Source organism: Homarus americanus, unplaced genomic scaffold, assembly GCF_018991925.1.
Source record: "Homarus americanus isolate GMGI-L3 unplaced genomic scaffold, GMGI_Hamer_2.0 scaffold367, whole genome shotgun sequence".
Classification (NCBI taxonomy): domain Eukaryota; kingdom Metazoa; phylum Arthropoda; class Malacostraca; order Decapoda; family Nephropidae; genus Homarus; species Homarus americanus.
In genome coordinates this window covers 11625819-11642966 of record NW_024743709.1, presented here as the reverse complement: position 1 = coordinate 11642966, position 17148 = coordinate 11625819, and the positions used below count along the sequence as shown (strand labels likewise).

Sequence of the window (17148 nt, the reverse complement as noted above, 5' to 3'; positions counted from 1 at the left end):
ACAAGTTAATGATTACCAAAAACAACACTCGTCTTACACCCACCCCCCATAAACCCCCTCAACTCCCCTCCAAAATTAAATAATAATAATATACTCATTTACCTATCAGTATTAGCTTTCCGTCTCTATTATTAGCCAAAGGTTTATAATATTGTTAAGTATTATAGTGTGTAATAATAAGGAAACACCACTACACTCATCCCCCCCACCATTAACCTCCAACATAATTAACATACAATTACAAAGATGGAGAAAGTTTGCATAATCTTGAGTAAAAACAGTACAGTATAGTCTCGATTTACACGGTCAATTGAACCCGTGGAGGTCCTCGTAAACCGAGAAACGCATAAACGAAATAACAGAACATATGGGATTAATTGAAATAGAGACTGGGCCGACCCCCAAACTACACTTTTTCCGACACAATACGTACGTTGTAGTACAAATAGTATCTTAATTTTATGAAGGTATGCACACACAATTAATATGTAAGAGAAATACAGTTGCCAGTTAATGTCCATTCAAATAATGGACTCAACTACCCCCCCTCTTCCCACACTTGCTGGCTCCCTCCCTCCCAGAGAAATGTTTGGGGAAAAGGACTAGGCTTTTAGGTTAGTAATAAATAATACCTCAGACTATATTTAGTATAATATAATTTACATTGCTGGATTCCTTGCAAGACAGCGAATAATTTGAATAGAAACGTCATATATTTTGCACAAAAGATAAAATTTTTGCTCTCTAATAAAATTCTTAAATTAGATCTAAAATTTGTATATCTAATGCAAATTTTAGCTTGTTTATATTCAAATTAATCACTATATTATAAGAATTCCAGCAATGTAAATTATATTTTGTCCGGGTAATTTCTATGAATTTTATGAGCTAAAAACAAATATCTCAAGTAAATAAACAAATTACAGTATACTTCACCAGACACAATACGTATGTTGTAGTAAAAATAAAACCTTAATTTTATGATGGTATGCACACACAATTAATATTTAAGAGAAATATCAATATTAAGTTTTTTAACACTTACGTTAGTAGAAGAGATGGCTGGTTACTGTATGATGACAATAGTATTACAATCTTACTTTGTTTAGTTCCTTCATATTATTATCCATGGTGATCATAGTAACTTGAAGTTACGTAAATCCTGAGGAGTGCGCATAACTTTAATGGCTTCGTCATAATCAATCACGTACTGATTAAAGTCTTTCTCTGGATTCTCTGAAAATCGCCACACAGATTCTTCATCAACTAAATCATTGATTATTGATGCTGGCAACAGTTCAGTTTCATTATAAGACTGAGGTATGGGCTCACTTTCACAAGCATTCATTGGGTCAGGCTCACTTTCATCACTATCATGGTCACTGCATGTCTCGTCACTGTCCACTTCTACCTCCTCACAGTCTGTATGTTCTTGTTGTGATACATTAGTGTCACTGTGTTACCATTAGACTCACTTTCATCATTTTCATTTTCACTTTCATCGTCATTATTGCCGTCAGTGCATGTCATGTAACTCTGTACCGGAACACAGTCTGCAAAAAGGTCTTGTGATGCATAGGAGTCACCTTTTGTATTATGAGTATACCAAAATCACTATAACTATCACCAAGCATTACTGGGGTGTCCACGTGAGCACTGTCGTCACTAAACACATGCTCAGGAATAATAGGCTCCTTGTAACAAATAATGCTTTTGTATGTCCTTAGTATTTAATGTATCATATTTTATGTAACAACTTACTCTTATAATGTCTCTATTATTCTTTATGTTTATTTATTTATTTACTTATTATTTCTTGATAAGGGGGGGGGGTGACTTAGGACCCTTATTAATGGTTACTGTACTTATTGACTACTTTATATTAGGGTTTAACAGTTACACTTCAAAATAATAAACCTATGCTCCAAGCTAATTAAACGGGGACCAGGTATCTCACAACAAATGGGAACTTAGGCTTTACCAAATAGAATACACCCAAATACCTGCCATGTCGCCACCACAGATGTCACACACTTCCCTACACAAAATTCCAACACAGACTCCTGTTCAAACCGCTTCAGCCTACAAGAGACGCCACAACTTTCATGAAGTCACGCCTCATAGGCTCTCTCATTGGTCGAAAACAGGCCTAAGGCCTTCACACTATTGGCTCGGAATTGGCGGGAACTCCCGGGTGGCGGGAACTTCATGACATTGTTACAATACTCCCCCTGGTCGCTTATATGAAAATTTGTGAGATGTTCACAATATATTTTGCAAATTTTCATTCCTAATCCTAGCTAGGAATATCTAAAATTAATTAGCATATTAAATTGACAACACAAATCATGTTTCTTAATATTTGCACATCAAACTAATTCGCTGGATATCACAAATGAAAAGAAAATAAATTCTAGTAAATGTCAAATTAATATTAAAATGTTCTCAGTATTTAAGAAAAACATAGAAATTGTTGAAAACAAACACAAAAATGTGTCAAATATGAATCACACAAAATCATGAGAGCTAAAATGATGGATAATTCAATAAAATAAATCAGCAATGAAAGTACTGTACTCTAAAATAAAAATCATTAATAATGGGAAGTCAAAATGCTCTAATAAATTCAGATCAATCAGATATTAACTCAAAATACAAATCAATGAGAAATCAAATTACTGGAAAATATTCATAATAAAATCACCCATATGAAAACAAAAGGCTTAATTACTAGTCAAGCACAAATAAATGTATATAGAAGATGAATTTTCTTTGTTTATTTCTCTCTTTGGTTTTTATAAAAAAAAAAATTCAACTTTTCATGAATCTTCAACATCATTTTTCAAAATTACTAACATTGCTATACTGTATATCAATTTTCAACATCAATTTACATTACTTCTCAAAACAGCTTTTCTTCACTTCTTATCTTTATTACTGTACTTAAAATTTTGGTTTTCATTCTCTCAATTAATTTTGCAGATATTTTTTTCTTACATATTCTGGTATATCATGGATCTTATCTCACACACATACACACTTTGTATATCTTATTTTCTGTGGTTCAGCTGGTCTCTCATCTGCAGAATTTTTTCAATAAACTGTTAATTATTATTATTATTATTATTATTATTATTATTATTATTATTATTATTATTATTATTATTATTATTATTACTAATTATTAGTTGACATATGCAGATGGCAGGTCGTCCACAGACACTTACTTACTGTTCACTAACTTTCAGCTTCCATCTACTATGAGTGAACAAATCGTTTCTGGAGACGTGGAGTTTCTTGACTACATTATCCACTATGTGCTAACTGCCTAGAGTTACTCGTATAAGACATAACTTCATTCCACGATGGTAGAGGCTTACTGGGCGGCCTAGTTTCAGAACTCATAACGGAAACTTTTCCAATAGTGGGGGGAGCAGCTAGTAGTTTTTCAACACCATCCATCCCACTGGACATATGATTCTCTCCTTCTCTTCTCAACAACTCCACAAGAATCTTCTCCTCCAACACCAATCAGGACACACAGCATCACTCATATCCACAGTGACCACCATCCCATCCGTACTAACACCTTCGTGAACTGTTGTGTTGCACCGTTGCACGCTTCTCTCACTCCATCAGGTTCGGCATGACACATCTACACTGGCAGGTGCCTATGGGGCGGATCCTTAATAGAGCTACCAATGGGACAGGGGCTTTCCAGGACAGTATGTGTCACTGCTCTTGGACATCCACTTCTCTCCTCCTCCTTGCTTCTAGCAGCTGTCGTTCAAGTAGTTTGGACGTTGCAAACGCTGACTGTAGCTAACATGTTGACTTCGGATCAATACAGTTAAGGTCAGCCCCTTCCTACCCAACCAATTAAGGCAAGGCCCCTGGGTCAAAGAGAGGCACCGAGTCGGCTCCGTTGTCCCTAGATGTTTGCTTCTAACTTGATGACTGTGGTACCAGCAATCCACCAGATGGTGTTGTCGGGCGGGCGGCCTGGCTGGAAAAATGATGACAAGATCCCAGCTGGGGACATCTCTGCGTCCGGCATACCCATGTTGACGGAAGGTCATGCTGGCAGTGACACTACGTCATTCACTTCCATTGTTATTGTTTTTCTTTTCTTGGATGCACTACTATCACTTGCATCAGGTTTGCATATGGGAGCCACGATTAAGGTTGTAAAAGAGAGTTAATAAACAAAAAACAATAGTTTACACTTGATCACACACGTTACTGTGGTAAGGTTAAGGAGGTACTGACGCTCCCTCAAGGTGGGTGGCTGGGTGATGCATCATTCTCCATGCGCCGCTAAGCCTCCCCTCCTTGGCAGCGGTAACTAGTTCTTGTGCATAACTACTACGAACCATTGTACTTATATGTCAGATTTTTAAAATAATTGACATTATGGGACCTCGTTCATATTGGCAGGCGTTCGTAAGTTCCAAGACCATGTCCGTGCTGAGTTATATGAAATTTCAAGATGTCAAATTTCTAGTTATTGAGGGTTTACTTTTAGGAAAAATAATTATAGAAGAAAATTTGTAAAAAAAAAATATTTTTCTCTAGGTAAATTTAGTGTAAATTTTGCATTCTGATGAGCGTGCCCAGACCTAGTACAGATAATTAATTTTTTCACTCCAGGTACAAAAGTACAGTCAGTCCCCGACTTACGACGGGGTTAGGGACCGACGACCGGGTCGTAAGTCGAAAATGCAAAAATAATAAATAGAAAATCTAAAATGGGTGTTTCTTTTTCTTCTCAGCACCACGAGAACTCTCACTTTTAAGCTTGCCAGCCATTTTAAAGGGAATTACAGACGAAAATGATGTCAGTACACAGCGCGATCACTAACGTCGGGACTCGAAAATACGTAATTTGAAAAAATATTTGTACGATTGCGGCAGTCGTATGTCCGGGTGGTTGTAAGTCGAGCAGGTCGTAAGTTGAGGAGTACCTGTATTGAGTCATAGCACTAGGACTGCTTGTTGAAGGGCCAGACAAACTATTTTTTACACTAAAAGGGTCAGGGACACGGGAGAGGCATCGTAAGACACCACACTATCACCACGTGGTGCAATCTCCTTGCACTTTATATTTTCCCACCCCACCACCCTTGCCATCAACACACGGCATGGTTGAAAACTCTCACAACACTTAAGAATAAATGAAATCACCGAGATGCACGAGAAATCGCCACAAGTCGTAAGGAAATGAATGGGAAATGTAGATCCCTTTAAACACAAAAGGGAGACTGGTGTGATGACCATGGAGTGCAGTCTTCATAGTTGCCAGATCGTGCTGATGTTGTCAAATGTGCATCTTGTGTATCTAGCGTGCATACGCCAACTAAAAATTATTTTGTTTTAATTTTGACTTCATACAGCAAATGTGCATATGAAAACCCTAAAGTGATAATTTAGATCATATGTGGTTTTGCATATGAAAACCTCAAGAGTGTTAAAAGACAAAGTTGAGGATAGGAGGGCCAGGGGAAGGCAGAGACTTGTGATGGAAGAATTAAATTAAAAACTGGGTCCCCAGAGTGATACAAAGCCCCCTAGGGTTGGTAAAAACAACCCAAAAATGTTTAGAGTGGAGCACTATTGGTCACCAACCCTCGTATCTGAGGACGGTACTCTGATTGATTGATTGATAACAGTTGAAGGCATAAGTTGTACTAAACACTAGCTTTGTAAACAGTGTGAACAGATACGGAGAATTCAATCACAGATGTGAGTCACACCAAACTTAGTACTGTACCAGTTGAGATTATTAGTGAAAATAGCTTTAATAATTTTGTGTTTATTTTATATGGTAAGTGTACTATCCATTGATTTATTGGTGTATTTTAGAGTGCATTATATTTAGCTGTATAAATCAAAGTGATTGGAGAAGTTACATTGGATAGGAACTTACAGAGAGGGAAGACCTGAGTGGTTGACCTGTAGCAAGACAGGACTAAGGTCACACAGAGGAGGAGGAGAGGACACCAGTTGTGAGTGGTTGTTAGAATGGCTCACTGACATATTGACTAAAACACCTTATGGCTAATTCATCATTCTTGTCTTTTATAGGAAATTGCATAATATATATCCCTTTTGCAGGACGTGGCCCCAACACCCATGCATACACCCACAGTGTTTCTGATGGTCACCATGTGTACCTCAACTTACAAACACTGAGATTCTACTGTCTTCCTGACAACTATGAGATCATTGGTAAGTGTCCTACATAACTTTGGGAATACCTGTCAGTGTTTAGGTAACTGATGTAGCATATTGGTGCTGCTCAAAGTTTACGCTTCTAAAACATGTACAAAATTTGTAAAAACAGTACAGGAATACCCCGGTTATCACCAAGGATGCATTCCTAAGAGTCATTGCAAATAACGAATTTGCAAATATCGGGGCATTTTTCCCCATAATTATCAATGTAATTGGGGGGGGGGGGTGCATTCCCAGCTGGCAACTTTCACCATGTACAGTACTATATTTTTTAATATATACTCCTCATTATCTGAGGATATTTTGGACCAGGGTTGCCTGTATAATGTAGTACCAGGAAATATGAGGAATAAATAAAGATAATTATATTAAAAAAAATACTGCATTGCCAGATGGCAATAGTTTCACTGCACATGGGAGACTAGAGCAGCTGAGATCCCAATGCTTCTCCCTCCTCGTCCTTCCACGATCCACGTGCAAATTCCCGCGGTTGTAAGAAAAGTTTATTCACTTGATATTTTTTACCTTCGCATAATTATTCGGATTTATTCCTTTTATTATTTTTGCACATTCTGTATGAACGATTGTGTATGCATTTAACAGATTAAAAAAATAAATAAAAAACTGTATGCTGTATATATACCCGAAAATTCCAAGTTGAAAAATAACAATAATACAGCTCACAGTTTAGTCTGGTAGGTGGAGGCTGAGATCACTGACACTGCACCGCCTCCCACTCCCCTCTATCCCTCCCACTATCTGCACACTAACTCTGCAGATGTATGAAATGTTTATTCTCTTTATTTTTTTTACCGTATTACTGTATAAGCATTTATTTTATTTATTTATTTTTTTTTTGCACATTCTGTATGAACAAATGAGTGTGCATGTAACAGTAAAAAAAAATATATAAATAATTTAAATATATCTAACTGAAATTAGGAGTTGAAAAATAGCAATAATACAGCTTGGCCTGGTAGAAGAAGAGCTGCCAAGTCCACACATACTGTATATACCGGTGTGTAGTTTGAGTTTTCTTAGACCAAATTTTTGGGCAAAAAATTGGGGGTTGACCTCTAAACAGGTAATAGTTTCGTTAGGTTGAAAAATATTTCCCAGCAACTGCCAGTAAACAATGGAAACGATGCACCACCAGCTGTGAGTGTCGGTACAGTTGCCAGGGCAAATCTCTTGTGTCATCATAGCAAGCCCAAAGTTGCCAAATGCATGGTATGGTAGCACAGGACGATGTAAAACATAAAGTGTTCATTTTTAAAAGTTTATTTATAGATACATAAATTTTTTTTCATTAAATTTGAAACACCAATCTTTGTTAATTAAATTTGAAACAAAAGAAAACTATGATACCGTATTTCTAAATATTTTCATTAAAATATTACATCACAAGTATATTTTACCTTAACTGTGCCTGAATGAATATATTCTCAGAAATAAATATGGAAATGTAATATTTTTGCTGAAATGACGTACGTATTACAGTGGAAAGTGGGATAAAGTTGTGACGAAAACAATGACTCGCTTTCTTTCGTTGTTCAAAAGATTTTACCGTAATCGCTTTTCGAATGGTTTTCAGTTAAAAAACTGTTGTATTACAATAATATTCTATCCTAATTCACTTGAATAAATACTACGATACCATATTTCTGAATATTTTCATTAAAATCCATCAAAATCATAATATGATGTGAGTCAGGTCATCTACACACAGTTGTCAGTTTCAAGATTTTCCGTTTAAAATTTTAAGTTACCGAGTATTTCTTTTCCCAAATCGTTTTACAATACTGTAGGTAAAACAGTTTACTATTGTGCAAACCCCACAGAAAAAAAAATTAACAAATGGTGACACCAAAAATGTAAAAAAAAAAAATGCTGTGTCTGCCTTGCAACACTGTTGGTAGGGTCAGGTGGTTCTAACGGCACCTGCCAGGACCCGGTTATCAAATTTATAACAGTGTCTAACCTCAATTACTGTAGTTTATATGATGTAGGCAATATGAAGTAAAAATACCAGTTAAAGTGAGAAATTGGAAGATAATAAACAAGAAAGATGTCGGGCAATTTTTGGTAGGGCTGAGGGAGAGAGTACCAGCTGTTTGGTCTTTTTTGGCGGGAGAGTCACGCAAATATCCGTACTGGTATTTGTTTGGTGTCTTCTGTATTTTTAAAAATGATTACAGGTTGACAATCCCTTATCCGAAATCCTTGGGGCCAGAGGCATTTCGGATTTTGGAATTTTTCGGTTTTCAGAATGGTTATTTTTTTTGTTTTTTTTAATGTGTATTAGCCCACCCGGGCATAGATCACTGACCCACATCAGGGCCTGGGGGGCAAAAATATAATAAAAATTATAATAATAATAATAATAATAATTCATAGGTCTAGGTCGTGTTTCTCACTTTTGATCTTTTTTTCATTCTTGTATTTCTTTATTATTATTATTATTATTATTTTATTATTACAGTACTCCTATTATTGTTATTTTTATTAATTTTATTATATTTTATTATTATTATTATTAATGTTATATATTTTATTTTGGTGTATTTTTATTAACATTTTTATTTACTATGAATAATTATATTATTATAATTATTATTACTATTACATTTTCGCCCCCCAGGCCCTGATGTGGGTCAGTGATCTATGCCGGGTGGGCTAATCCCTGTTTAAAAAAAATGCCCCCCCAAAAAAAACTTTCGGTTTTCAGAGCTTTTCAGTTTTCGGAATTTCGGATAAAGGGTTGTCAACCTGTAATTGTAAATTAAAAGTACCGTAATTTTGTATTATATACAAGCTTGTCAAATTTCTGGAAAATAAGAAGCAAGAAAATAAGAATATACCGGTAAACAATTTCAACGTACGCTAAAATTAAAGGCTGCTTAAGAAGGGCCGATGCAATAACAAAGCCTCCGCGACCAGGGCTCTGCTGTATCAGCTAGACGGTACACGTGTTTTTCATATCGTTTTCAGTTAAAAAACTGTTACATCACGAGTGAATTAGGATAGAATATTATTGTAATACAACAGTTTTTTAACTGAAAACCATTCGAAAAGCGATTACGGTAACATCTTTTGAACGAAAGAAAGCGAAAGTCATTGTTTTTGTCACGATTTTATCCTACTATCCACTGTAATACGTATGTCATTTCAGCAAAAATATTACATTTCCATATTCTCAGAAATAAATAGTAGTTTTGCTGAAACGTGATGTATTTCAATATAAATTAGGATAAACTACATGACGAAAACAAAAGACTTTACCTAACCTTCCGATGTTCAAGAGATGTTACTCGTTTTTTTAGTAGTTTTCGGTTAAAATACTGTTATATTAGTGATATTCTATTCATACTGTGGTTGATATAATACATTCATGGAAATGTAATATTTTTGCTGAAATGACGTACATATTACAGTTGAAAGTGGGATAAAATCATGATGAAAACAATGACTTTCGCTTTCTTTCATTCAAAAGATGTTACCGTAATCGCTTTTCGAATGGTTTTCAGTTAAAAAACTGTTGTATTACAATAATATTCCCTCCTAATTGACTTGAATAAATACTTGAATGGAAATATACAATATTTTTGTTGAAACTACCCGCGTTTCAATGTAAAGTGTCGTAATAATAAATGGTAAACAATTTGCCTTCGGCACTCGGTGTTTCAGGCACGGCGAGCCTCAGTTTATAGGACGTACAGTGTTTTTACTGAAGGTTTTGTTGTTCCATTACCCTCAAAAACTTGGGTCGACCTATAAACGAGGAATATCATAAATTAACGATTTCTTGGTAAAAAAATCAGGGTCGACCTATTGTAAGGGCGCGTGTTTTCCAACACCTACACCACCCTTATCTTACTTACTTCTCTTGTCTAGTTCTTACTCTTACTCAGTTCCTTTTGGTAGCATGGACATTCTTTTGGTAGCATGGTCATTCTTTTGGGCATGGACATTCTTTTGGTAGCATGGTCATTCTTTTGGTAGCATGGTCATTCTTTTGGTAGCATGGACATTCTTTTGGTAGCATGGACATTCTTTTGGTAGCATGGTCATTATTTTTGTAGCATGGACATTCTTTGGGTAGCATGGGCATTCATTTGGTAGCATGGTCGAGGGTCTAGGCACATGGGCATTGTAATTCTGGTATCAAGTCATTTGGACGGAAATAAAGGTAAAATACTGTGGGAGAAATGAATACACCTAAAATATGCTAAGAACAAGTTTATTAATATGAAAGCAAAGGGAAAAACGAGATATTATTCACATAACTACCAGGTTCAACTCCTCGGCTTATTGCAGACTCAGTACTTTCTTTACTTATTTTCTTATTTCTTTACTCAACAGTAATTACTCAGATCTTACACTCTTACTGCACACAACCTTACTGGTATTACATTACATACATAACAGGACCAGTTCCTTGGCCCTACTCACAATACATAGTACTGTACATGGCACTCCTTGTACATTACTCTACTACTCACACCTACTGGTGGTACGTGGTATTACAGTACAGTTACGAGACATTACTCAACATACACGTTAATACTGAAAATAGCAGATACAGGGGACCACTGCCCAACATGGGATAATTATTTCCAACTAATTATCCCTAACATACATGTTACAACACTCTCTGTTGACATATACTTCCAGGGTGCGTCCCAGGGTAGAACACTGAGATTCACGACCGTTGTTATGGTCGGTGGTGGCCAGACACATGGCGAGTCTGGGGTCGGCACTACGAGGCAGTTGAGCATATTAATCAGGCCACATCGGTGCCATCGTTTCACATATTGATCCCTGCTGGGTATCTACTACATCCGGGGCAGTTGTCGAGCGATCCAAGAGTCACAATTGGATCTGGATCAAACGTTGGGGCGGGCGTCAGGGGACGGACTGGGAAGCATGACAACACCCAAACAAATCTCTTGTCAAGACGACAGACGTATTACGTTATATTACTATTTACACTGGGTGAATGACAATTCAACTGTTAAAGCATGAACACTGATATTCACTACAATTGACTGAATTAAACTGAATGGCTGCACATAAACATGCATGGAACAAACGTTGGGGCGGGCATCAGGGGACGGTCGCCCTGCGTGATGCACGGGTATATATATCCCTGTGTTGCCAGTGATCGCTACTCACGCAATGACAATAATTACAACAACTCTAACTGTTACTCATTCAAAGATGACCCTCAGTTGACAATGGTCTGGCGAATTACTTGAGTTGACTACACAGATTAATTCAAGATTGAGCTTCCCAGGAGAAAGTGGAATAAACAACGCATTGATAACTGTCTTCACAAAGGCGGGACTCTAGGAGGGAAACACAAGTGTAGTGTCTATGGGGAAAAACACGTCTTCTCAGGGGTCGCTAACTCACTCATGTTTTGCGGTCGTGGAGTTTAATAAGATTCATTAGTTAAATAGACTAGCAGTCGACGTGACCATGACACTATAAACGAGAGAGGATTATAGACGAGTATATACGGTACATTCACTTCACACTCACACACACACTCAGGCTCTTCATTTTCTTATTTTATAACAATATGCTACAGTAGTACCCCGATTTACGTGGTCAATTGAACCCACGGGGTACCGCGGAAAGTGAACAACAGAACATATGGGATTAATTCCAATAGAGACTGGCCCTACCCCCGAACTCCACTTTTTCCGACACAATACCTATGTTGTAGTAAAAATAACATCTTAATTTTATGATGGTATGCTCACACAATTAATATTTAAGAAAAATACAGTTGCCAGGTTAATGTCCATTCAAATAATGGACTCAACTTCCTCCCCCCTCCCCCTCTTCCCAGCTCACTGGCTCCTACCTCTCTGAGAAATGTTTGGGTGAAAACACTAGATTTTAACGTATAGTAATAAATAATACCTCAGACTAAAGTTAGGAATGTTAGGGTAATATAATTGACATTTCTGGATTCCTTGCAGGTCAGGGAATATTTTGAATGTGAACTTCATATATTTTGCACAAAAGATAAAATATTTGCTTTGTGTAAACCAAATTATTACATTAGATCTAAAATTTGTATGTCTAATGCAAAATCTCTGATGTTTATATTCAAAATAATCATCATATTGTAAGAATTCCAGCAATATAAATTTTATTCTGGCCGGGTAATTTGTATGAATTTTATGAGCTAAATAAAAAATTATACTTCACCCGCGTATATGAGTAGATGCACCGCGGAAAGTGAAAGTCTGGTTCTGGTGAAGTACCGCGCAAATGAGAAATCGCGGAAAGTGAAACCGCGTAAAGCGGGGTAATACTGTATTTACATGGATAATTTTTTTTTTTTATTCGCGTTGCGAATGAGTGGAGTATGCTTTGTGAATGTTGAATATGGGTATTAAAATATTATTGCAAATAAACGGAGTTGTGAATAGCGAGGTATTCCTGTACATTATTGTAGATAATAATTCAGATGTCTTATGGTATTGTTACTACAGTGTATAATCCTTTAAATATTGTGTATAAATATAATTGAGTAGCTACTGCGGTGCTGCATGATGGAGGATAATAATGTAAACTTCTTCACTTTGTTGAAAGTTTGAAAACTGTTCATATCCTCTTGGCTTGCTCCTTCAGATTCGTCCTTGAATGACATAATCTTTGTGGTGAACCCAACCTTCTCACGAGATTATATTGCCAACAAGGTCACGCAGAGCAAGATGAGTCGGGCATATGATGGTACTCTGTATCTGCCGGGCATTGTTGGTCTCAACAACATCAAGGCTAATGACTACTGCAACGTTGTTCTGCAGGTGAGGTAAAATATTTACAGAAAAAACCATTATTTGGATCATTGTGGGAAGAAATAGATAATACCTTCCTTCTTAGTACTGACATTTATCTCCTAACACAGTGGTTGGAGGGAGGTAGCCATGTTGGGGGAGGGGGACACTTGAAGTCCTGTTGATCTGATGACCCACATCGGGGGGCCGGGGGCTGGACCCCCCTTCCTTCTCAAGGAGGAAAGGGCTTCTTATACTGGAAGGGCTAGTAGGGAGAGATGAGACTTAATGGTTCTCTTGAGCTGCTACCCTTGAGACCTGGCTAGTGGTGCCTTTCCTCTGGCCCAGTTCGCAAGGGCTGGAGAGTTGTGCTCCCATGGCGACCCATAGAGTTGCAAGATGGGAATCCTGGAGGTCGAGCGATGCTGAATGCTGCATCCTATGGCTAGCAGTACACCTCTTTTGTCCCTTATCTGATAAAACTGAATGCTTGACTTGCAGCCCGATCAAGTCAATCTGTTGACCAACGTGGCTGGCCTCTGAGCGAGTCATTTGGCTAGAGTCCAGCAGGTGCCACCAAAGTCAACATCCCATTTGGACCCTTGGGTGTCATCAGACTTAAGGTGGTGGCACTCTGGGCACTTTCCTCCAAACATACTGCCCATTTTGCTGCCTGCTGGCCAAGCAAGCAACAGGATTTCTGCTGTGATGAGAAATGGACAGCGGTTTGGCAGCGAGGTCTGCTGGCCGGGTTAATACTCAAATGAGCTTATTTGCTGTTGAATATTCAAATGAAAATTTAAATAAATCATGAAACAATAATAATTTAAATTATAACACATAAAACGGTGACATGTTTCTGTTTATTCGTCACTTTAAAACTTCTTTAGTACAGTAATATCGCCGTTAGCAGATCCCTCAAACTCGGAACTCTCCGTGAGCTGGAATTAAATTTCTCGGAAAATCATTCCCCAAAGCCGGAATTTTAGATCCGACTTTGGGAACAAATCTCGAGGTTGAAAATCGAGAGGATTTTCTGAAAATGTCTTGAATAAAGATGGAGGTAGGGTGGGAGTTAGTGGTCTCATATTACTGACGTTTGATGGAATGTCAGGTCACCCTTTCTTGGGTGGGGGATTAGTGGGTTTCATGACCTGAAGACCCTGAATAAACACAAAAGCTAAAGTATTTTTAGGGAGATTGTGATAAGTATAAGTATAAATGAAAAAAGTTGTATCCCTTCAACATTATACTTCATAACATTTTAAAATATGGAGTGAGAAAGCAGAAAGGTGTGGGTGATTAGAGAGATGGAGTGGAAAGGAGTGGTAACATGCAGTAGTTGCCAAGGGATAACTCCTCAACAGCTGATCTCATTCACCTCCATGTATCCACACAAGACCCTCACTGGATGTTGTCTTAATTCGTGTGTGTGTGTGTGTGTGTGTGTGTGTGTGTGTGTGTGTGTGTGTGTGTGTGTGTGTGTGTGTGTGTGTGTGTGTGTGTGTGTGTGTGTGTGTGTGTGTGTGTGTGTGTGTGTGTGTGTGTGTGTGTGTGTGTGTGTGTGTGTGTGTGTGTGTGTGTGTGTGTGTGTGTGTGTGTGTGTGTGTGTGTGTGTGTGTGTGTGTGTGTGTGTGTGTGTGTGTGTGTGTGTGTGTGTGTGTGTGTGTGTGTGTGTGTGTGTGTGTGTGTGTGTGTGTGTGTGTGTGTGTGTGTGTGTGTGTGTGTGTGTGTGTGTGTGTGTGTGTGTGTGTGTGTGTGTGTGTGTGTGTGTGTGTGTGTGTGTGTGTGTGTGTGTGTGTGTGTGTGTGTGTGTGTGTGTGTGTGTGTGTGTGTGTGTGTGTGTGTGTGTGTGTGTGTGTGTGTGTGTGTGTGTGTGTGTGTGTGTGTGTGTGTGTGTGTGTGTGTGTGTGTGTGTGTGTGTGTGTGTGTGTGTGTGTGTGTGTGTGTGTGTGTGTGTGTGTGTGTGTGTGTGTGTGTGTGTGTGTGTGTGTGTGTGTGTGTGTGTGTGTGTGTGTGTGTGTGTGTGTGTGTGTGTGTGTGTGTGTGTGTGTGTGTGTGTGTGTGTGTGTGTGTGTGTGTGTGTGTGTGTGTGTGTGTGTGTGTGTGTGTGTGTGTGTGTGTGTGTGTGTGTGTGTGTGTGTGTGTGTGTGTGTGTGTGTGTGTGTGTGTGTGTGTGTGTGTGTGTGTGTGTGTGTGTGTGTGTGTGTGTGTGTGTGTGTGTGTGTGTGTGTGTGTGTGTGTGTGTGTGTGTGTGTGTGTGTGTGTGTGTGTGTGTGTGTGTGTGTGTGTGTGTGTGTGTGTGTGTGTGTGTGTGTGTGTGTGTGTGTGTGTGTGTGTGTGTGTGTGTGTGTGTGTGTGTGTGTGTGTGTGTGTGTGTGTGTGTGTGTGTGTGTGTGTGTGTGTGTGTGTGTGTGTGTGTGTGTGTGTGTGTGTGTGTGTGTGTGTGTGTGTGTGTGTGTGTGTGTGTGTGTGTGTGTGTGTGTGTGTGTGTGTGTGTGTGTGTGTGTGTGTGTGTGTGTGTGTGTGTGTGTGTGTGTGTGTGTGTGTGTGTGTGTGTGTGTGTGTGTGTGTGTGTGTGTGTGTGTGTGTGTGTGTGTGTGTGTGTGTGTGTGTGTGTGTGTGTGTGTGTGTGTGTGTGTGTGTGTGTGTGTGTGTGTGTGTGTGTGTGTGTTTTTCTGTGCTGAGTTAGTTATAAATTATTAATCTTATTGGAAATGTTTGGTGAAGAATTTATTAGGATCATTATGGTATCAAATTCATCTCCGTATCTAAATTAGCCCGCTTGAGTGAGGAGGACCATGCCCTTCCTAAAAAAATCTCTTGTACCAACACAACTGCATATGTGTGACTTGCAGTCACTTCTACTGTACATACAATACATAACATTCTCCAAAAAGCTAAATAAATTTTTACATTAATTTCACTACATCTACAACCATTGTTAGTCGAGACTTTAATGTACACAAAATCAATACAATAATAGATTGTGTCATGGAAGAAGATCGGCTAAAACTAATGTTATCGCACTTTTTTGGTAGATTTTAGTGTACTCAACGAAAATAATTTCAGTTTCAATATTTTGCAACCTTTGCTGGAAGTAAATTTTAAGCGTAATTTATCAAAAAATCTAACACGATACAGCTGCATTAGTACGTACAATTAAATAAAGTGAACATTGCTTTCTGACTTCGTTCTTTAACAACCCAACTAACAATATTTTTTTCTGTTTCAGATTCTGATGCATTTTATAAGTTGATAATATTTGCGATGGCTGCTTGTGTCGGGGCGAGACAAATCATGCATCTCAGTCACTATCTTAGGTCTGGGAGAGGCTCCTGGAAGTCCCGGAGTTGCCTACATTTAGAGATGCTTTGAGATACGGTGTTTAATCAGGGCAAATCAATGAAAGAACCAAAGAACTTACACAAACAAAGACATTGCCAGTAAATATGACCAAAGCTGTCTTGGCACAGTACACTCTGGCTAACGCTCAGTTCAAGCCTCCAGTCATAACAAGTCAGAAGAAGATTAGTGAGAGACTGCTAGCTAGTTGGGAAAAGGCAAGAGATATCTCTCTTGGGAGAGGAAAACTTGCAGTTAAGGACAGCTTTGCCAAGCAACTGGACCAGTTATTTGACATAATTACTTGCAAGCGCCCAATTGTTCTCTGTCCTGAGTTTGGATGAGATCGTGACTGTAAATCCGAGGCCCACATCTCCTGTATGTGCAAGCGTGAACTGAAGATTCCTGTGATCGAACTGGCATTTGTCAAAGCACAGAGAGAGAAGACTGGCAGTATAGGGGCTCTCATGATTTCTAGCCAAGATATTCCAGAGTCCAAGAGACAGGAGGCTGCCACAGAGAGACAGAAGAGGAGAAGAGTTGCCGAGGAAAAGAGACTTGAGAAGGCCCAGGGTGAGGTAAAAAAGGCCGATGATTGGAGTCAAGCTGATTCAGAGTTTAATGACTTTCCCATGGCTGATCCGAGTGCTGACCAGGAGAATGGTGACTTTGTCCCTAACCCAGAAAATAATGATCCCAAACCTTCCAGGCATAAGATTCGAAATAGGAAAGATATCCCGAGCATAGCTCTGGCCAGCATGCGACACCACACTGG

General features: G+C 38.5%; 1 protein-coding gene across 2 annotated transcripts in view; it reads left to right on the top strand.

The window, feature by feature from the left end:
• LOC121877255 (U4/U6.U5 tri-snRNP-associated protein 2-like) overlaps window positions 1-17148 on the top strand; it is a 163590-nt gene that overhangs the window by 30786 nt on the left and 115656 nt on the right. For both annotated transcript variants that reach the window (XM_042382906.1, XM_042382907.1), the window contains exons 3-4: window positions 6115-6228; window positions 12883-13058. In XM_042382906.1, coding sequence (XP_042238840.1) covers window positions 6115-6228; window positions 12883-13058 — 290 coding nt within the window. The remainder of the gene's footprint in view (window positions 1-6114; window positions 6229-12882; window positions 13059-17148) is intronic.